At 35.7% G+C, this 24,193-nt stretch overlaps 1 protein-coding gene across 1 annotated transcript in view; it reads right to left on the bottom strand.

Annotated features, from left to right (window-relative positions):
- Positions 1 to 24,193, bottom strand: part of LOC149795666 (steryl-sulfatase-like) — a 78,030-nt gene that overhangs the window by 4,424 nt on the left and 49,413 nt on the right. Inside the window, exons 4-5 of the mRNA XM_089965506.1 lie at positions 22,657 to 23,355; positions 20,039 to 20,323 (exon numbers count right to left, since the gene is read on the bottom strand). Of these exons, the coding sequence (XP_089821632.1) occupies positions 20,039 to 20,323; positions 22,657 to 23,355 (984 nt within the window). The remainder of the gene's footprint in view (positions 1 to 20,038; positions 20,324 to 22,656; positions 23,356 to 24,193) is intronic.

Here is a 24,193-nt window from a genome sequence, read left to right as displayed (position 1 = left end):
CCGATCAGTACGTCTTTGTGCTAATGTGCAATATTTATAGGTTACTGCATTTGTATGGGAAAATATGAACGAGTTGTTTGGATGGAATACTGCACGACCTTGGGAGTGCAGTATATCCATCCGACAAAACGAGTTCATATTTTCCCATACAAATGCAGTAACCTTTTTATTATATGCTCATTTTCTTATTCTACCTAAGCCTTAATTATATAAACAAAATACACTACTAGAAACAAAGTAAATGATTGTATGCCGTTTTCCAAACTAAATAAACAAGCGCAGATTTATCATTACACAACAACATCATTATTAATGCGCACATAACTCCGCCCAGATAAATTTGAACTTAGTCGCGCGCTCGACATAACTTTCGAAAGAAAATGGCGTGTCTAGTTAAAATTGAAATTTGCAGTCATATTGTGAATGAATGCGCATTGCAACAACATTTCCATTTGATCTGGAATGAATAGATTTTGGTATTTTGTTTCGATTCGACGAAAGTTTGTGATTTTGGACTGGATTCATCTGTGCAAATTGTACATGAAATACACCGGATTGAAGCGGCGCGGGAGAAGCGTGTTTACATCTGCAAGTGTGTTTTGTTCTGTCATTCACTATTTGAAATCATTATGTGGGAAAAATATGAAGTGTTTCAATTGCAATTATCAAAAAGACGCTATTGAATTTAATGTTTATTTCATTTTGAGTACAGTAAGGAAGATGTAATTGCACTTGGAATATAGTCGAAATTACAGTACAATTTCGAATTGTGTAATCAACTTGATTATCAAACTTGAGAACTCATGACATGGCTCATGTAATTCGGATTTGCAGAACTAAGAAAGTACATTTTGAGGAAATTCAGGATTGAAACTGTAAGTATATTTTTTTGCCATTCGTATTACTTTTTTTGGGGGGGGGATACCAGACAGATGCCCCCCCCCTTCCAAAAAAATAAAAGTATTTTATGTTTGTGTGTTTCCCCCTCAGATGTGTTGTATGTTTTATTTTAAACAAAATTTTCTATCAGAAATTTAGTTTTTAGAATTTTTGATGGGGTATTTATGTTTCCTTAGTGTTATCTAAAGGGTTGCTCGTCCGAACCTGGTTTCCCTCACCTTACTCGAAGTTCCTTCCCTTGAAATTTTGTGACCTTTGCTATAGGTCGGCTAGGTCTCAGTGTTTGCTATATGTACTGATGCTATATTGTGCGTATGCTATATGTTCTGTATGTTTGAGACAGCAAGTATAAATCAAATATCTTTCCCAGTTGTATTTCTTCCTAATTTGGATTTAAGATCCGTTATGATATATTTTATCTTTTAATTTGTTTTATGGTTTTCGAATTCTGACGATGGAACGGTGTACTATTTAGATTTTGTTAAAAAAATATGTCCTATTGTATTATTCGAGCGATAATATGCGTCGTTCCTCGTAATAGTATTTAAAGATGTTGATAGGTAGGTTACTCTCGATCCAAGGTCCACACTTCTTTTATTCTCTGTGTGTTTCTCCTGGGTCGAGTTAGGCCTCCTTTATTTAGTTTATCTGATTATTCTTTATTGAAAGATAAAAAATTGTTTAATGAGACCACATTATCGTATATTTCGCAACGTATGTGTGTCTACGCCATTAAACACAACTAAAATATTACAGTTATCTCTGATCACTTTTGGTATTTGTGTGTATCGTTGAGTAACATAAATAACATCGGTATTTTTATGTCTACCTCGAGAAAAAATCCTGGCTGGGTTTGATTGTTTGTCCAGCATCACATCGTCGTATACAACTAAATTATTAATAAGTCCGTCTATGGAATCAACTGATGGTGCTTCATCAATATCGGTTATAAACTCGATAACGTCGTTAGCGTTTTCATTAAAATCCTTAAGTACATTATAACATCGCTGATCATCAACTGACGGGGCTTCCAAATATAATTTATCCCATTTTAACCATCTCATTATAAGATTAAGTAACAACTGTGTCTTTCCACTTCCAGATGGTCCTATTATTATCATTCTGATGGAATTTGGTAACGCAGGATGGTGCTTGACAGGTTCTTGTTTTCTTGTCGCTGAGAAATCAATTATATCCATGTTGTATAAAATATCTATGGATTTATATTGCTTACGCTGTAAAGTTAAAACTCCAACTACTGATTTAGCTACGGTTATAACAAAAAATAAAAAAATAGCATATGGTGGAAAATGTTCTATATGCGGTAGAAAGAAATTTTCGTTTTTACCTAATAGGCGCGGTGGTGATATTGCAAATTTGATGTCAAAGTTTCCAGGTACTCCATGGGCTAAATACTCGGGAGAAAAACATCTACCAGGATATAATTATTGCGGTCCTGGTACTCGACTCGATATCAGGCTTGATAATCAGGATCAACCAAAACCAGGCGAGAAACCAATAAACGCTATTGATCGAGCTTGTCATGAGCATGATGTCGCATATAAAAGCAATGATCTACAAAATAGGCATATTGCAGATGTGAAATTAATTCATGCGTTAAATGCTATAAAAAATAAAAATATCAAAGAAAAATTAGCTAATTGGTTAGTAAAATCCGCGATGAAAGGTAAATTAGCACTGGGGGCTGGTAATGTATAAATGGAATCGATTTATTATTCACCAGTTGGATACTGGAAGGGTAAAGCAGCAATTAGTAAACTCGCTGATGCAGCAGCGGTTAAACATTCTACTGCTAAAGCGTGGTTGTCCAGGCAGGCAATATGGCAAATTTATCTACCACGTCCTAAGCAAATTCGATTTGCTCATTTTAGTGTCAGTGTTCCTAATGAGGTTCATCGAGCTGATATTCTGTTTTTACCACATGATACTGTACGTAGAAAAACGTACAAATACGCGCTAACTGTTGTTGATGTTGCAAGTAGATATAAAGATGCAGAACCGTTAACGACTAAAACAGCAACTGAGGTAGCCGACGCGTTTAAACGAATTTATCAACGAGGTGGTGGACCACAAAGTTGTCTACGATGGCCACAGCTGCTACAGGTTGATCCTGGCAAGGAATTTCTTGGTCCAGTATCATCGCTGATGAAACAACATAATACCAAAATACGACGAGGACATACTGCAATTCATCGTGATCAGGCAATTGTTGAGCGATTTAATCGAACACTTGCCGAGCGGTTATTTGGATATCAATACGCGAAGGAATTTATTCAGGATACGAGATCTCGTGAATGGGTGGCAAGATTACCAAGTGTGATAGCTGCATTAAATAATGAGATTACTCGAACGACCAACATGAAACCTATTAATGCAATTACAAGCGCGCACATACCTACACAACAACGTGATTTTTCAGCACAACCATTATTAGGTAATATCACTGTTAGGTATTTATACGAGCCCGGTGAACTTGAAGGCGGTAAAAAAAAGAGCAACTGATCCTATTTGGAGCGTTACCACACATAAGATATCCACCGTGACAAGATCCTCAGGTAGACCTGCAATCTACAGACTGGATTCGGCTGCTCCTCAACGTGGATTTGTGCGTGAACAATTACAGATAATTCCCGATAACACACAATTACCACCAAAATCACTTCGGTGATTTCGATCACTTAACTAGCACCACGACGTCGATTACATTCAAGACAGGTCAACATTATATTTTCTCGTGTATGACCAAGATTGTTATTTTTTCTATCTACGGTAGATTGTCTTGGATCATTTTTCAGATACCGCCATAGCATTATACAATTACAACTTGCGCAATGATTATTCTGTTGTTGTTTCAGCGCATTAATAAATTCAACATCAAGATCAAAATTGCGTTTATTTTTTTATCACACTGTTCATAACCAGATAATTTTTTTCTTATTATATCACCGTCAACATCATCATCACTAATCACTGACGAGTCCATGATGATTCGTCTCAATTGAGATATTTTTCTAACTCGAGACACTGCGAGATAAACCAAGTTCGACCATTCGATGTGATCATCAACGATCCAAACAACTGTATCAGTAATAGTTAATCCCTGAGATGAATGAATCGTCATCGCGTATCCAAGCGTCCACGGGGATTTATCAGCACGTAGAGCATCTTCAACAACATCAACATCAACTGCAACAATATCATTCAATACAAGATTCTGTTTCCTCTTTGACTCTCCTGGTATATCAACGTCGATATTTTGCCGTCGCGTATCTGCTGGTCGATAACATAACGGAACTGACAACGTTGGAAACTTTTCTCGTTGTAACTGAAACAATTCCCGTTGAAGTTTATCACGAACTATCTTTCTGCTTGCAACTATCAAATCGTTTGGTCGCCACGTTTGCAGAAAGTCTTTCATGGGTGTTTCTGAAATTATTTCACGCATTATTTCACATTGAATTTTATTCGGTTGTAGTCTGATTAATTTTTTTAATTCCTTCAACGCTGCATCAAGTGCTCTATGATCATCAGATACTTCTTCAGCGTGGTCAACGAAATTTTTCAGCCAATCATGTGGAGATGGTCCAGCTACGGGTGGTGGTTGACCATGATCGCCGCACATTATCACGGCAGTATTTCTTGTTAACAACCAATCAAGAAATGTTTTTAATGTTTCTAGCGGTACAGTGCATATTTCATCCCATATTATGATCCTTGGAATGTATTTCTCTCCCATCCTTAAAGATGTCCATGTATCACCCTTCCATCGGAAAAAGCTGTGATAAGTACAGGAATTAACACCGCGTTGTTTCATCTCTCTCGCTAGTCTATGTGTAGGTGTTAGTACAATCATATCAGAATTCTGAAATAGTTCGATAGCTCGAGTGGTTTTACCAGAACCTCCAGGTCCATTTAGATAAACCGTTTTGTGTCTAGTTATTGGATCGTATACCGATGGTAACAACGAAGTTGTCAACGTTTGATATTTTTTACAGTAAATATCTTTAACCGCAACATCAGTGGATTCGGAATAATCGAGCATATATTCATTTTTTATTCTCCACGAACCCCACGATGTATAAGTGCCTATGTTTAATCCTTCTAACAGTATTAAATGTTTTTTACTTATATAAAACGAATCAGTAGCAACTCTGACGGCATGCGTAGAAACCTTATTTATCATCGATAATAGATTTATTGAAACATACGCGAGCATCGATGATCTTATATGAGTATACTGAGGTGACTCACCGTCCATGTAGCTCACAATTGTACCTAGTTTATTTCCATTTGACAAGAAAACTGTTTCTCGACTTATAAACGTGTTCTTGTTCGTTGTATCAACGATTATAAAATCTAACTCAGTATCGTCCATGATCAATCTTGCACAATGTCGTCTGTGATCATATGCTGCTCCTTGTGTAAACTTGCCAATTATTTTTCTACCAAGATCTTTCGAATCAGTTTCGTCCGAATGTGGTAACCAAACCTCGGTTTGTTTTCGATATGATATAATTGCTTCACTTACAATCAACCGTGTTAATATCGTATAATCAAGCATATACCGTAATAGTACTATTGGTGTCCACATTTTTTCTGAAAAATGTTTTCCAAACCAAACATAACAAATTGGATGAAGTCCTTTAGACATTTCGAATGACTCGATACGAGCAAATCCAGTTAGGTCAAAATCCGGTAATGGTCCATTTGTCGATACTCGCGTCATTTCGTGCGTCGGATGACCGAATCGCTCAAAATACACAGAACAATCTCCGTATCCAAGAAAACTTCCGGGATAACACGCAACCATATCAACTGAAATAACATCTCTGTGATCGTATTTAGTATTCCACAATCCGCCGTGTCCATATTCGACACAACTGGATACTATGTCACTGAGAAAATCAAACCGAGTTGGTTTCCACGAATTTTTCTTTCTAGCAAAATGAGCCGCAACTGACGGAACAGTAAAACAGCTGCTCAATAAATCGTCAGCGTCATCAGTATATTGCAGTGCAAGATTTTTCATTTTTTCGTGAAGAGGATTTGTTCGATAAATAACGCCATTTGGTCTCACAAACTGATCAAATTTCATATCTGATTCGTCGTTAGAACTCTGAAATAACCATACTGACACAGGATCGTTTTTACTTATTTCGTTAATAAAATCAAACATACCTCCATCAGAATTATCTATGGGATAACATTTAACAGTTCGATTTCGTGGAAACACTGTTACTGCGTTAGTCCACGCGTGTGCGTTATGATCAATAATTGTAATTGAGGCTCCTTTTGATTTATATTTTGATTCATACAAAATTTCCCCTGTTATCGTCGCTACGGTTATTGGAAATTTTAATATTTTTCCTAACCCAGCTACATCTTTGATAGACGCACCGGTATCTTTAACCATATCTCCCCACGTGTTTATTATTTTACGTCTTTTATCCGTTAGACCGTTTCCACGGGCCGCGTTTGTAAAATGTTCTGTTACTCGTTCAGCCACACAATTTATTTTTGAAAATTTCATCTGCGATAGATTATCAACGCTGGGTTTTTCATTTATCACATAGATTCCATAAATAACCGCGGTCACAGGATATGCTCGTTCATAATACGGTTTGTCAATGCCAGTCAATAGTCCTGGCTTGGAATTTCTACTTAGTACGACAGTTTTTTTATTACCGTGGACAGGATCATATTTGTCACGGATAATCCAATCATCTGTTTCTGTCAACACGACGAATTTTATTCTGAAAAGATACTTGCGATTATCAAGATAGTTAATGATAATTGCTGCTCATTTGTCGTTCATCATAGCGTTAATGATATTTTTGCTGCGTATAATCTTGAACGTTGACCAGACATGAGATGCACCATCTGTGTGAAATTCTTTCTTGGCGTCGTGAATTTTATTAATAAAAAATCTGTTTTTCGGATCAACCAAATCTCGTATCGGTAGACCAGGAGATATTCTGTCAAGATTAAATCTATCTCCACTTAAGGGTTTTATTCGGGATAATCTATCGAATTCGTTCATATTATATTTCAAACAAATATTTAAATAAAGAATATTATGTATACAATGTCTCAATGCAAATGGCTCATGGTGGGTTCATTGACTCGTTGTAATAAATCCTGCAAAAAGGAATTTTGCGGACAACACATGCAGTGCGTTAACCGTGGAAGCTTAGGACCAATACCATGTCTGCGATGTGGTGCTGGAGTGCGAGGAAAAACAGAATTATGTGGAAAGTGCGGTGGTAAACGACACAGAGAGCTTAAAAGATATTATGACAAAAAAATAATAATAGTGAAAACGCCATAAAATCCGTGGAGGATTATCTAACTAAGTTTTCAGACAAACAATGATTTAAACAAATAATATTATCATATATGGAGCAAAATGAATTTATCCAACATCCTGTCATCAAGAATTACGAATCAGATATTAATGGTATGATCAGACACTGCAGGTTAAAAAGACTGGCTGGTTATATTACTAATGTTGGTTATCTAATGTTCACATGCGGGGGGGGGAAGAAACATTATCTGTGTCATAGATTTACGTATGAGTGTTTCTTCGGAGTGATCAAAGATGGTTTTGTTATTGGTCATATTGACGGGGATCCTCAAAACAACTCCTTATCCAACCTTCGTGTTGTCACGCAAAGCGTGAACTCTGCACGTGGTAATACTGGAAGATGTAAGACAGTTTCTAGAAGGGTAGTAAAGTCTACAAACATAGAAACCGGTGAAGAAATTACATTTCAGTCTATGAACGCAGCTGCGAAATACTTTAATATTAATCCGCGTTTGGTACAATTTATCGCAGAAAATATAACCAGATCTGCTTTCTCAAAAAAATATAAACAGAAAATCACCTTTCAGTATCAATAATTATCATCTCTACTTCGAATTAGATTTATTTTTTTGGGGTCAGAAATTATCATTATTATACTACTCATTTTTTGGTTCATGAAAGGGAGGTAATCATATACAACATCCAAGGTCTGTGATGCCTACCCGTTTATGATTTCTAACTTACAAAAATATACAGTTCGTGTAATTTTCTGTTCTTTTCGTGAAACATTTAGAACAGCGCGACACATAGAATACATCTAACCTACATGTATATTCCAGCTTACTGAGTGCAGAATCCAGCGTCTAGTCTGCATCGATTGTGGCGGGTTAATTTTAGATCTACAGTACAGCACAGGGATCCTGCATGCATTTACTCGATTACAGAAATACGTGCATATAGTGTTTAGAATTAAAAATCAGTTGCATTTTCCTTGTTCAGTGCAGAAATATAATGCGAGATTGTGTAAGTGTGTATTTATGCGTATGTGTGGTTATTTTTTTATCGAGTAATATTAGCAACTAAATACTCCCTTGACTATGACACAGATTTACGAGTGGGAAATCTCGTAATATATATTTCTCCATTGAACAGTTATAGAGAGAGGATGGAAAATCTCGTAATTGTCACAGGAAGGATGGAAAAATCTAGCAGTTATGTTATAGGAAGGATGAAAAAATCTAGCAATTATGTTATAGGAAGGATGGAAAAATCTAGCAATTGTCATAGGAAGGATGAAAAAATCTAGCAATTAGATGATCTGGACCGGATGGCGTGGTGTGGTGGGTGGGAAATTCCTTAATTCAGCTTTGTTTGGTGAAAATATATTATATAAACGTATTTCTTGAATTCAGAATTGTATTATTCGAAATTAGTTCCTTTTCAGCTATATATTAACTTCCGAAACATATAGTGTTAGAAAAATTCGATAGCTCAGTCGGTATCATATTGGACTGTGACGCTCGCGGTCCAGGATCGAATCCCATGACTGACAATTGGTCGGGTGGTTACGCATATTAGCGATTTTTATAATTAATTGGGGCACCGCCAGCCCCTCTCCGCGAGAACACCCACCCATATATCAACTGGTGGTTGATACATGTTTTGTACCACCCACGGGTTGATTATTTGGTGGGTTCTCAGCGGAGAAAATGGCCTCATTTCATTCATTCATTTCATTATATATATTTCATTTCATTCATTGCATACTTAATGAACCTGCTAAAAGACTCGAATAGAGGTTCATTCATAACATATGTTTGTGCTGTCCTTAATTCATTCATTGCATACTTAATGAACCTGCTAAAAGACTCGAATAGAGGTTCACATTTCATAATATATGTTTGTACCGTCCCGACGAACTCGCTAAACACTCGCTAGGGGTTCTAAAGGGATAAAAAAATTTATTTTAAAGATTTATATACTAAATAATGAACCATGAAAATATCAATGATGTAATTGTTGCTATTAAAATACTAGAGGAAAACGGAATTAATATATCTAATGAACTAAATCCTGAAAAAATAGTTTCTGATTTTGAGATTTTACAAGAATGTAAAAACCAAGGAATTCACACACTATCATCTAAATACAAGCTCATGAAACGGATTCAGGCGGCAATGTTTCAGTCGCTAGCTACCGTAGAAGATAATCAGGTGAAGGAATTCATTCCTCTCTCTGCCGCAGTAGAAAGAATTAGATCGCTGTTATCCCACGAGTACGAGGAAAAGAAAACAATTAGTACTCGCATAAGACTATTGAGAAAAATTATGTTAGCGAGCAACCCCGTCCAAAGTAATAATTCTGGTGAAAATAACTCGCTCTGACCACGTGCAGATTATATTTATTTCTGAGATTATATTTATTTCTGAAATTATTTTTTTTTCTGAAATCATATTTATTTCTGAAATTATGTTTATTTCTGAAATTATATTTATTTCTGAAATTATATTTTTTCTGAAATTATATTTATTTCTGAAATTATATTTATTTTGTAATTTTGATGGGTTAGTTGGTACTTAGATTTATGCAAATCAATCAAATTTGTAATTTTGATGGGTTAGTTGGTACTTAGATTTATGTGAAATGATCAAATTTGTAATTTTGATGGGTTAGTTGGTACTTAGATTTATGCGAATCAATCAAATTTGTAATTCTGATGGGTTAGTTGGTACTTAGATTTATTATTTTTTCTGAATTATTATTTATTTATTCTGAATTATTATTTATTTCTGAATTATTATTTATTTATTTTGAATTATTATTTATTTCTGAATTATTATTTATTTATTCTGAATTTTTATTTATTTCTGAATTATTATTTATTTATTCTGAATTATTATTTATTTCTGAATTATTATTTATTTATTTCTGAATTATTATTTATTTATTCTGAATTATTATTTATTTACGTAAAATGATCAAATTTATAACTCTGATGGGTTAGTTGGTACTCAGATTTATGCAAATCAATCAAATTTATAATTCTGATGGGTTAGTTGGTACTTAGATTTATGCAAATCGATCAAATTTATAACTTATGGGTTAGTTGGTACTTAGATTTATGCAAATCAATCAAATTTGTAATTTTGATGGGTTAGTTGGTACTTAGATTTATGCAAATCAATCAAATTTATGATTCTGATGGGTTAGTTGGTACTTAGATTTATTATTTATTCTGAATTTGATGTGTTAGTTGAAGACTCAGATTTATTATTTATTATTATTTATTTTGAATTATTATTTATTTCTGAAATTGATGGACTAGTTGGTACTCAGATTTATTATTTATTTATAACTCTGATGGGCTAGTTGGTACTCAGATTTATGTAAAATGATCAAATTTATAACTCTGATGGGCTAGTTGGTACTCAGATTTATGTAAAATGATAAAATGATCAAATTTATAACTCTGATGGGCTAGTTGGTACTCAGATTTATGTAAAATGATCAAATTTATAACTCTGATGGGCTAGTTGGTACTTAGATTTATTTCTGAATTATTATTATTTATTTCTGAATTATTATTATTTATTTCTGAATTATTATTTATTTCTGAATTATTATTATTTATTTATAATTCTGATGGGTTAGTTGGTACTTAGATTTATGCAAATCAATCAAATTTATAACTCTGATGGGCTAGTTGGTACTCAGATTTATGTAAAATGATCAAATTTATAACTCTGATGGGCTAGTTGGTACTTAGATTTATTGTTTATTCTGAATTTGATGTGTTAGTTGATGACTCAGATTTATGTGAAATGATCAAATTTTCAGAAAAAAAAATATTTCAAAAAAGATGAATTTTTCAACACAATTACCTCATCAGATATATTTTGCACCAATATTTTTTTTTTTTTTTTTTTAAGTTAATCGACTTTAATACAGGAGTGTGCATAATTTAGAATCTGATCTCTGTCACAAATGATCTCGGTAATATGTTCTCGACGGAGTTCATCTAACTGTTCTTGTGTTAATAAGAAATCCTCGCTTCCGTATTCATCAATAACTAAATTAACGTTAAATTGTTCTGTGTTTTGTGAAAACGCTGTTCTGATGGCGTTTTCAAGTGCTTCTTTGTCATGTATAAAAACCCTCACGTGCTGGTACATTATATAATATTTATTGGATTAATTTAGAATCGAAGATTCTTGATCAAAGATCTACGATTTCACATATAGATTTATTACAAGCTCTTCTCCACGTAGGTCAATTAAGCGATTAAGGTGGGGTGTGAGTTTGAAATTTATTCGTGACAAATACTGATTATGTGTGCGTAAATAAACAGGATTGGTTGGTACTTGCACGATCAAATCCCCAGGGGGAACTTGTGGTGTAAATGTATATAAAATATATCCTTGTTGAGCTTGATTTGATTTTCAAAGATCTATTTAATAACTGCCTTCGATTACGTCACAAACTAGATTAACCGCGATTGTCGATGTTATATTAACGATTCCCGGAGATACGTGTCTTCCACCGCCGAGTGGATCATTATTATATCTAAGAACAGTTGCTGGTGGGGCTCTTTTTCTCCATGCATCGAGTATTTCAGAAAAGTTTTTGTTGATAATATCGTTGAGTGATCTTATCAATTCGCCGGTTTCAAATCCTGGTAGTGTAAAATCTAATAATTCTCCTTCAGTTATTTTATAATGATCAATGTATGCTTGTTTGATACTATTTTTTCCTATATCTATAAAATTAAGAGCATTTATTACCTCAATAATGGTCTGATTAAAATATTTAAGATCTAATACAATTTGATTTAAATGTTGTATCGTTGCAATGATCTGATGTCTTAGATCGTCATTAGGGTACTCCAGGATATAGTTTTTAAACAACTGTGCTAGTGTCGTTGATGTAGTTGTGTATTCAGTTCTAATTCTTTTAGCATGTAATCTGAAATATCCTTCATAAACGATATTAGTTGATGTTTTTGCATCAAAATCAATGATAGAAAACGGTGTCATAGGATAATATTTTCCATCATTAATAATACGAAAATCCCTACCAGTCCATGGATACGAATCTCGGTATTCTGGAGTTGTTATAAACCTGGCTTCGTCAGTAAGAAATTCAGTTAATTTTGGTTCTGGTGGTCCTTCATGTACCGGGGAAACATCAGGCCAACCTAGTACGGATCTGATTGAAGATTGATAAATATCAACGGCATAATCAGGAGAATATATCTCTACCGTCGAGGACAACGTCGGCTCATGAATATTAATCGATATTTTTGCTTCCTTTCCTGTTATTGATTTTATTCTACGTTGAAATTCCTCATTGATCTCCTCGATCTCATAACTACCAGTGGGTATTCCAACAACAACCCAGTCAGGTGTTCCATCGGATTCGTTTTTATTAGCAAATACGAGCGAATTATTTGCTGGTGTACCATGAAATGATTTTGATCTGATATTTGGCCAGCTGTAATATACCCGTAATTGCGCTAGTGCAATTTCATTAGCGCGAATTGCAGTTGGAAAATTGATATTAAATTCAGGATTAATAGAGCTTACCGAGATCATCGTTGTCTTGTGCGGGGTTGTGTTTGCCACGATCTGCTGGAGTAATTCCGTCATTATTGATACTCGTACCTTTAATACCAACGCAGTTGTATACGCTAATCATCTCCGAAAACTCAAAATCAGATATAATTCCATCACTGAGACTCGCTGATAGCAAAGAGGATAACCTCGTGTATGCGACAGTTGCTATGTGTAATTTTATCCTGTAATCGGATAATTTTTCATTCGTGCAAGTACATATTTTTTTTGCAATGATATTAAGTACACCTGCAATCGTTGTTGCTGCACAAACAGAAATAGTCACAGCTACTGGTGCCATTATTGTTACCGCGGATAATATTATTCCAGCTCCAGCAACAACAGCGGATACTGAATAAACAACAACGTCAACGACAACTAATCGTCGTTGATACTTTTTTATTTTTATTGTATATTGTTCAACTCGATCTTTCAACGTTGCCTGCCATTCACGCGCTTGATTGTACCTGTATGCAACGTCGATATAAGTACTCATTATATTTTATGCAGTAACCAATTGAGGTGTTTCAGCTACAAATTCCAAACACCACCAGTAAGATGTTGCGATTAATTCCTTATCAGCTGCTTCCAAAATAAATATTTCTTCGGTTCCGTTATTTAATATAACGGATACAACCCCGGAAAACCAATCCGTTGATTGACGCCATGGATACTTTGTAAATATTTCAAATTTTGCAGCACTGAACACAGACAGAATGTACACGCCATTGACTGCTGCGGTATATTTGAAAGTATTATTCTGCACTGACCATGTTGCGAATCCCGATGATACCGTGTATACGATGTTGGTAATATGCCCGGGAGTTATTCCGGCTGGGATTTTAATCAGACTGGTTTTATTGACGATCTCAGGAATCCCCGCTACGATGTCTTGCTGTGTTTGATTAATCGTGTCTAGGTTAGTTTTGATATCAACGAGTTTCATGTCAATGGCGTGCGGAGTGCCGAAGAATTTATCTATTGATTCGTCGTTTTTTTGAAAATTTCTTCGAAATCTTCCAAAAGCGCCTGCGTGAACATCATACTCGGCCCGTAACGTGGATAATTTACCGTCTACGGTGTCGACGTATTTTTTTGTTGCTGCGTCTTCGTCGGATGTTGGATCTCTTAAAACTACTATTTTGTTTCCGTTCATGCTACGTTCACCTGTCATTATGTCACCGGTATTTTTTACGCGATTAGCAACACTTCTTGCAATTTCATCTCTGATGGTTTTAAGTGACATACTTGAATCCCTGATTTTGCCGCTGTCAGTGAACACGGGTATATTATCCGTAACTGCACCGAGTACTCGTCGAATTATGTTATCCCATTTGATATTGCTCGTTTATAGTTTACCATGTCGATCCTGAAAAATAACAACCTCATCTGGGTCAACTCCAGCCAGGTTCATAATATCAGCGAGGTCATCCTTAGTCGCGTACTTCGACAGATCAACGTCGCCGGACTTTTTCCTAGCGCGTGAAGAAGATCTTCCGTAAATATCAACCATTATATAAGACCTGTTGTTTAAAACGCTTTACGCGCAACGAAGCGGTTGCTTGTATAATCATGCACGACTTTATGTGGTGGTTTGGATGATTTTGATATAGCGTTAAGTACATTAATTACTTCACGGCCGCATATTAGCGGATCTGTCATTGTTTGTGTGGGTAACGTTGAATACCAAACTCTAGTTCTTGCCTGAAGTGGTGCAACATACTTGATAAATTCAACAGGTGGAGCTAACCCGTATGAATCAAAATAAACGATTCCACGTGGATCAACCGCGTATGATACCCAATGAGTACCAGGTCCAGAACGTTCATCGAGATTAATAATACCTGTTTCGAGTTTGTTTGGTTGTTTTGGTAATTGATCTCGCATGAAAACACCTCTGAAGTTTTTTATTTTTAATCGTTTAGCAGCATCAAGTAAATCAAAATTTGATGCTGGAGCGTCTAACGTGGAAGCCTCAGACTTTTTCCCCAACGAGATCCTGGCAATCTTAAGCCACGTCCCTTTTTTTGTATCCATTTCCTGTTGCTTTCTTTACAGCCATTCCAGCAGCTGTTCCAACAGCACCTAACGCGGCTGCTTTTGCTACGGTTGGCGCGGCAGCAGCTATTAATGCTGGTATAGCCGCGAGAAGTGGAAAAATACCACCTGTTTTAATTGAGTCTTTAACCGCACCCGCAGAGAGATTGAGTTTGACGCCTGTTTTTGATTGTTTAGCGCCATTGAAATGTTTAAGCTGGCGTTCTGATAATGATAGTTTATTTTGACCACCCGTGATCTGATCTCGCTTTAGTGATATTTTCATTCCACAGTTTTTTGCTGAATTTGATTGAAGGTTTTTAATCTGACCAGGAGTCAGACTGACACTAACGTGATGATATGGCATTTTATGATAAATACTTACCACGCTCCAAATAATAATTAAAGATTTTCCACTGGTGCATCAACGACCCTCATTCGACCACTACCACCTTCAAGTAACATGGCTTTATCGCTAAGTATAGCCGCGATTGCTCTGTAATCAACACCACCTGTATTTAATGTTGCTTTAAGATGTATATCAACGACAGATTGTTTTGATAAATCAAGATGCTCCAGTGAAAAATAATAAATCGGATACAACGTCCTGAAATCATATTGTGATATTTGCAACCCAGTATCTACGTTTTGATCATGTCCCATGAATGACATCAAACGATGATATGCACGTCCTATGTGATTTAATGCATACTTTAGTTGTATATTCTCTGTTGGTTCTTGTTGTCCGTTTATCCGCAAGGAAATATTTGTAAGACCTAGTTGGTCAAATATCATATGAGAGTGAACTTGATTACCTAAAAGATCATGGTTTTGAAACGCAATAAAAATATGTCGTGGTGCAGAAACACCTTGTTGTGATGCTATATGCCATGTAAACTGACCGTTAACGTTAGTTTGCATACTATCTGTGTTTGTTGTTAACCAAGACAACAAGGATTTACCACCTGTGTCCATGAAAGAAATCAATTTTTGTTCTACTGCGATCGTTGGAGTCATTACCGGCATCCACAGTGAAAGCTTAGACAATATTACTTTACCAGCATCACCAACAGGTCTCCACAGAGCATCGTTATCATCACCCTTTCTTACAAGACCAACCGTGTGTCTAGCTCCAAAAATAACCTTTCTAAAATTTCTACAAAATCCAAAAATATGCGATAGTGGAATTGCGCATGAAAATCTTCTATTGTCTCCTAACAACATATTTCTACGCGCTGCAAATCCCAAGTTGAGATTATCATTAGAACCATGAATCACCGGCCACACATCAGCATCATTGTTATTGGCAAAATTTCTTGGTCGTCTTATATTATACGGATCACTTTCAGGGTTATTAGAATTATCTTTCACAAACATCATTGTGGGACCTGCTGATCTTGTATAATCATCAGAATATCTTGCCAGCCCTATTATTGTTGTAGCAACGTCTACATCCTTCTCAATCGATTCAATATTTTTTCCATCAATCATATACGTGGCGCTATCAAATAATGCCATGATCCCGTTGTTGACGAAACCAACTTTTACTACACCTCCGTAATTAGTATCATCCGTTTTTATAATTGTACCTTCTACTTCAATAAAAGCCTCAGCGGGCAGAAAATATCTACTTGTGTCATGAACTTGTAGTTCAATTCTTCCACGTTGATCTGGTGTTCGTGCGTCATAAGAATAAAACTGATAATCACGTACCGATTCATCTTTAAGGACAGGTGCTTCCATGTCAAATGCTGTGTCGGATACGCGCTTGAACATTTTATTATAATTATTTTCGTCTAACACGTTGATTACCGCGTTCGGAAAATTCCACCTCGGGAAGTTCCACTTCCTGATATTAAACTTGAAATATTATTTCCCGATTCACCGAGTCCCCGATCTGCTAACGCTGCTAGTTTTTGATTTGCAGCTTGATGTATTATTTTACTTACGTCTGTGGGCATAATTTCAGTACTTGCCAGTTTTACTGGTGGTTGTTGTTTTCGTCGCAATAATCGTGCTAGTCTATCTTTGATCGCCGAGAACGCCTTCCCAGCAACATTGACAATTGCACCAGGAGCATTTTCACGAACAATATGAATAGCTTTCATCGATAATTGTTTTGCAATAGGCGCTGCTTTTGGGGCTAACCTTGTAAATAATCCCTGAATAACATCACCAAGTCCATCTCCGTAAATAACCCTATGATTGGTAATCGTGAGTTTACCGCTCTGACCGATACGGATTTACGATGATTATTGTGTACGATCATCTTATTTTATTTACCATTTATCTAATCGCGGTGACTAATCATCAACGAGCTCATCAATAAGTTCTCGGTAAACGCCAATATCCATGATACCACCTTGAAATAATTGCCGACAAATGTCAGCTGCTTCATTGGTTATTTCTGGTGAATTATTCCCGGCACGTTTTCCTCCTATGAGAACTTCTAACCGTGACACGTCATTGAGGATATTATCAGGACAAACAAAATTATTTTCCAAACCACTGCCAGTAGCTCCTTCCTCTGTTGCTTTCTTAAATAGTCTTAAGGGTGATCTTTGCTCTGCTGATTTTCCAGGTAGCTCTTTAGACCATTTAAATTCCGGCTTAAACCTTTGCTGCGGCGAAGAAGATTGTTGTTGTTCTGTTTGTTGCAGAGGTGAAGGAAGTTGATGCTGGGAGAATTGTTCCAGTTCCTCTCTATAAAGTCTTCCCACTTCTTTATAAAGAGCTCTGTATTCCAAATCATTACTTTCAACCCGTCTTTTGTTTGTATATATGCGATATATCCATTTAACAATATCATCATATTTTGCCTTTTCATGAGGAGGGTTTAAAAAACCAGATTTGTTAGTTATTGCATTGTATATTTTTTCGGGTAATTTTTCTCTTTTAGTATTTCTAATTTCTTCAACAACCCCTTTCTTAAATTTTGCAATCAATTCTGCGTTTACTTCTACTGGTTTGGGTTCAGCTGCAAGTTGTTTTCTCACGTCGGCGACTTCAGTACGAAGTTTTCCAATGCCTTCAAGTATTTCTTCACCAACGGGTGGAGGTTGAGCTGCAGCTATTTCCCTGGCTATCCCAGGTGGAAGATCTCGTAAAATCTTCTTTGTCTGTTTAGTTCTTTTTGCTATTTTTTCAGTTTGTTCTGCTGTTTGTTTTGATACCGGAAGAAGATCTTCCTTGATGACTGTTGTAACTTTCTCAGTAGCTGCAGTGACGGGCTTAAACAGTTTTTTAGTGTCTTCTTCGTACTCAATTTGTGCTTCTTGCTGCGCTTGTAGATTTTTTCTAAATGAATCTCTAACAGGAAGAAATTTTTTGATTGCTTCTAATCGTTCTCGAGCTATTCTTGCAGTATGAGATTCCGGATGTACCATTTTATTATAACATAATGATTTAATTATTATAGCAGCAGAAGGGGTGATGATAAAATTAAATTGAATTAAACAGATATCATTAATATAATGAACAATTGTGCGTGGCTGCATCAAGGAACCACTAACAAATGCGATAAAAAATGCCATGGAGAATATTGTAAAAAACATAATTATTTTATAAAGAAAAACCCTCATGCTGGTCCACGAAGTTGTGTTGGTTGTAACAACGGCGTTAGAGGATTATATCAGATTTGCAAAAATTGCGGTGGAGATCGATACAGAAGTTTAGTGATATATTACAAAAAAAGAAAGAACATAAATCCAAAAATAGAAAAACCACCATCAGAACTTGAATATTACTTGAAACATAAAACAAATAAAGATGAAACAAATAAAGATGAAACAGATGAGGAGAAACGACAGCGAGAACGTGTTGAGAAATATTCATCAAACTTGGTATGGTGGTAAATTTACATAAATTAATAGCAGCAGAGGGGGTGATGACCTCAGCGAAGGCGTAATTGCGTAAACAGCATGCATAATAAACTAGAAAAAATCACCAACGACAATGGAGTAATATTAATTAGAAAAATTCCAGAGATTTTCTCAGTAAAGTGTCGACGCTTTTTTAAACTCTGTCGACGCTTTTTATGTTGCGATCGTTCGTAGGAAGGCTTATTTTCTACGTTTCGACGCTTTTCAGACAAAGGTCTGTTCACCCCCTCTGCTGCTTTTGAAATTTTCTTTTAAATATGGCTATTGTAGGGTGAGAGGAGAGGGTATGGGTATGGCACCGGCTCGCATTTGCGCTACTCGACCCTTCGGTCTATAATACCGATTCCTCCCTCCCCCTCTCTCCCCCAATTCCAACATAAATTGTGTTGTATCAGCCTGAGGGTAAGTATCTGTTCTTCGTAAGACGTATTGAGTTCTTATTGTGGTTAATATTCTTATTTGTACCACGTATCTTATTTAAAAATCTTTTAATTTTCAGAACTACATCACTTGTCTTATACAACACTCAACAGTGAGTCATCGGAACAAGATGGTATTCGATATTTTATCCGTCTCTTAAGGCGATAATAACTCCATATGTTCATTCCGAATGTGGTTTCCTGTCGAATAACTCCATATGTTCATTCCAAATGTGGTTTCCTGTCGGTCCACAAAGAAACTCACAACTCGTGTGGGTGCTGTGTATATTGCAAACATGCACAAGGATGGTGTCATTTAATGGAAAGATGTTTGTTTATATATATATATATATATATATATATATATATATATATATATATATATATATATATATATCGGCATTTTCATTGGGAATAAAATATATATTTTTAGTAAGTTAATTGATGCTTTCTAAAAATAAACTTAGTTTTACTTTATGTGCTTATTCCATTTAATTCATATGGATAGCGATTGTTTACAAAACCCAGGTCGTCGATTTATTTAAAAGCTAAGAATCCCATGTAATTTGCTGGGCACGTTGCTCACAGTCTTAACAAAGTGATTATATCAATTACTGAAGAAAAAGCAAAATCTTGATCACAATCTGCTCTCCTTATTATAACTTGTGTTGCTCGTCCTGTTATTAAGACTTAAAATTCTTCGCTTATTTAAATTTAGTTTAACAGAGAACCTTAAAGCCTTACGGAATTTTGACCGAGAACCTCAAAGCCTTACAGAAGATTGATAGAAAACCTCAAAGCCTTACGGAAGTTTGACAGAGAACATCAAAGCCTTACGGAAATAGAAGATTAGTTAGGATTACTCACCAGTTCTGGGTCGACATCTAACTGCGTGAATCTCGTCTCCACAGTAATGGAAGAGGAATTCGTGTGGCGACACATTTGTCATTCCATTCAGCAATGGCAGAATATTCTCGCCGTCTAGTGTGATATTTTCGGGCGGCGCTGCACCGGTAGCCATCCCCACCATGTTGTAGAAGTCCATTAAAGATGTTGGTTCATCTGTTATTGCGTTTTTGGGTATATGTCCTGGCCATCTGATGATTCCAGGCACCCGGATGCCGCCGTCAACTCCACCATGAGACTTCCCTCCTTAAAATAAACACAAGCGTTTTAAAGTAGACCTTCAGTTTTCTAGATATCATAAACCGGTATATCATTCAAGGTAGATTATATTTCCTAATTTATTACTAAATAGTATGTCTTAGACTGGAAACTGCAGTGGCTCAGTTGTTAGTGCGATGATCGCGATGTATATTTCATAAGTTGATATGCATATGAGAAAACCACATGTACGCGACTGTAGTTTGACATTTGGACAACACATTCACGTTGATATTGTCGAGTGGATTAAATTTCTGCTTTTCAGTCATTGCACAAAGGCGTGCATTATTGGAACTGAAGCTAATTTGAATAAAACTCGTGGTACTCAGCACAATATGTACACTTATGTTGATTGTATCAGAAGAGAAATATAAGTGAAAACTTCGGTAAAGATTTGCTGGCAAATCAAGTTGACAAGGGATATAGAAACTAGTTTCTCGCCCGTCCGACATTGTATCCATCCTTCGTTCCGTGCATCTATCCGTCAAACGTTTGATTCAGGAGTATAACTCAAACGTCTTTCAGTGCATTTTATGAAACGTGATATATATATATATATATATATATATATATATATATATATATATATATATATATATATATATATATATATAAATTAGTGGTCTATTTGTAAGTTTTACCAAAAAGAAATGTTCATCACATAAATAGTGTATACGCTGCCAAGGAAACAAGTGGTCACGCCCTATTTTCAGGAACCGAAATGAAAGACGGCTCAAGATATGTTTAGAAACTTGGTACGCATATCAAACTACTAGTACATTTGTGACCTTTGGAGGAAGAAATCCCCCATTGTTATGTTTGACGACTCCATAGAAAACAAAATTGCAAATTTTGCAACCTGGATTTTTTTCCCAAACATAGAATAATGAAAAAAAATCACAAAAAACAACGTCATATACGCTTTGAAACTTACCACATATTAAGTTACTGGCATAAAGGTGTCTTTTGCAATTAAGAATTTTGCGATATCAATATATTTGAAGCTGCCATAAAAATAAGTCGAAAAATGGCAAGAATTTAAGGTTTCATGGTGTAACTTAGCAAAAATGATTTGGACTGAGTTTATGAACTTGGTACAAACAAAAAGCTAGTGGTTGTTTCTTGTCTATTTAGATGTTTATGTCAATGTTACTTTTGTTGCCATGGAAGCAAGCTGCAAATTGATGAATTCAAATTGTTTACAGACCGTAATTCAAAAACCATTTGAAATAAGTTTACTATCAAACCAAACATAAATATCAAAGTAGTGGCTTATATGTGCCTTATGTCATATAATTAAGCGGTGGTTATAAATATGATGAACGGGTGGAGCTGGGGATAGAGTGTTATGCATATTTGATTTAATTTATATTTGATTTGATTTAATTGTTTGTTTGTTAGTTTAAAACAAATTATTTTAATTTTGTTACCATTACATGCTACTGTAATGTACTTTTATTTACTGGATTTGATATTTTCCAGGCATTCAGTTCAGCTTTTCGAAACCCTAATATTATAACTTTGTATCAAATGCTGACCTAGTTCCTGGCCTTGATTTAGAATCAGTAAGAGTTGAAGTAAACAACTTTTTATATAAAAAAATATTGATTCTTAGTGTGGGTTTTATAAAGTGAAATCGAAGCTGTACTGGGAGTGCGTGACTTTAAACATGTAACAATTATTTCAAAATTCTTTTATTACCGGAAGGTTGACCCTTATACGTGCGTCTGTTTTGCGTAGTAGCGAGATTTACTAGTGATAATTTGAGAAATAATTTCAGTCGGACTTTTACACAATTCGACGTCAATGTGTTTTTGTGTGACCAGTTTGAGTTAAAATTCTATTTTATTTAATTATTAATTCTTTTCCATGGGAATATTTAAGTGCTCATATAGAATTATTGGACCAAGACATTTATTGAAATTTTATCCGGAATTCAAAACTGGAATATTATTTTCTGTGGTTCAACAAAGAATGTTTGACACTTCAGTACTATACTGACTACAGTATACGTTATCGCCTTACATTTTGAATTTTCGTCCGGACTCGAACTCAGATTCATTTGAACATGTTATTACTAGGACTTCCAATTTTTAATTCTTGAATTACTCTTGGATTATTTTTGGATTTGCTTCTTAAAAACGTAAGTTCTTTTCCTCATTTGTACCTTGTTTTTCTAGGGAAATAAATTATTTGTTAAATTTTACAAAGCTTGTTGTCTTCACTTTCTTAATTTTACTGTTTATGAGAGCTTAAACACTTAACAAAAGATGATTTTCTTGCTGGATTCGTTGGGTCTTATTTGAAAGTACTATAAATACCTAATAGAATTCCGTTGTATCCACCGTCTACCTCTCCATTAACTCCTTTCTCCTCCAAATGTCCTCCATTATCAGAGGTGAAGTATACCAGTGTGTTGTTGCCGATATTCAACCTGTCTAGTGCTTCCAGGATTCTCCCAACTCCCCAATCTAATTCCTCGACAGCGTCACCATAGCGGCCATGTTTGCTCTTTCCTTCAAACTCTTTTGCTGTTGCCAGAAATGTATGTGTATGGCTCCAAGCCAGGTAGAGAAAAAATGGTTTACCTTCTTTCGCGCTTTCTTCCATGAATTCAACACTCTCTTGGACCAAACGATGTGTGAGACCACCTAGACGAATAGGTTGTTCTACAATCGTATGGTCCCTATACAACATACTGTTTAAAATTTTAAAGTTCTCTAGCGTCCAATAAACCATCACAAAAGGGAGGCTCCAAACTAATGACACAATTACAACAACGGGAAGTGATGCAAAATTTGCTTTGTACATACAGGCCAAAGGTATCACGACGCAAAGCCACATTGTTATGAGCTGTCCATACCAAGTGGGTCTCAAGCCCAAAATAACCCTATCTCCCTCATTCCCAAAGTCTTTCATGTTTGTACCCGGGAAACCATAGAAACGATCAAACCCCTGGTTTAATGGATGCTTTTTAAAATCGCCAAACCTCTCTTCGTGAAGTCCCAAATGCCATTTACCTGGAAAATAAAATTCGTGAACCCAAAGTTATTAAATAAATTATATCTGAGAGCAGGAAAGGTTTATAAGAAGATAAATAGCTAATAACGTACTTAATGACTTTACGAACTAACCAGTCTGAGTTTACTATTGTCTTTCTAACTGAGATACTCTTATCTATCGTCATGATAATATATTCTTTCTTATACATTTAGACCAAAATAGTAAATGCCCCACAAATTACTCTGTATACCTTGCATTTCATTTATCATGCATGAGAAATACGTTGCTTCTCACAGACGGTTGAAATTTGTTTATATCGAACTTTTAACATTTATTTAGTATATGTAACACATGCTATGTAAAGCAAATACGGCCTTAAGACGGTTTAATGGAAGGTCACTCCTGCAAAACTGGACTTAGGAAAGTGTGTAAGGCAAGTAGTTACTCAATATAGATTACAGTGCAATAAATAATGCAGTTATGCAAGCCCATGACTACTTTTATGGATGTACACGACCGCGTTCAAAGATATATATACTACCACTTACATGGATATACACGACCACGTTCATGGATACTACACGACCACGTTCATGGATGTATAAGGCCATGGTCATGGATATACACGACCACGTTCATGAATATACACGACCACGTTCATGGATATACACGACCACGTTCATGGATATACACGACCACTTTCATGGATGTACAAGGCCATGGTCATGGATATACACGACCACGTACATGGATATATACGACCACGTTCATGAATATACACGACCACGTTCATGGATATTGCACGACCACGTTCATGGATATACACAACCACGTTCATGGATACACTCGACCACG

Source organism: Sinohyriopsis cumingii, chromosome 7 (genome assembly GCF_028554795.1).
Source record: "Sinohyriopsis cumingii isolate HCF-2022 chromosome 7, ASM2855479v2, whole genome shotgun sequence".
NCBI lineage: Eukaryota > Metazoa > Mollusca > Bivalvia > Unionida > Unionidae > Sinohyriopsis > Sinohyriopsis cumingii.
Note: the sequence above shows the minus strand (reverse complement) of the source record. Positions and strands in the feature narration are given on the sequence as shown.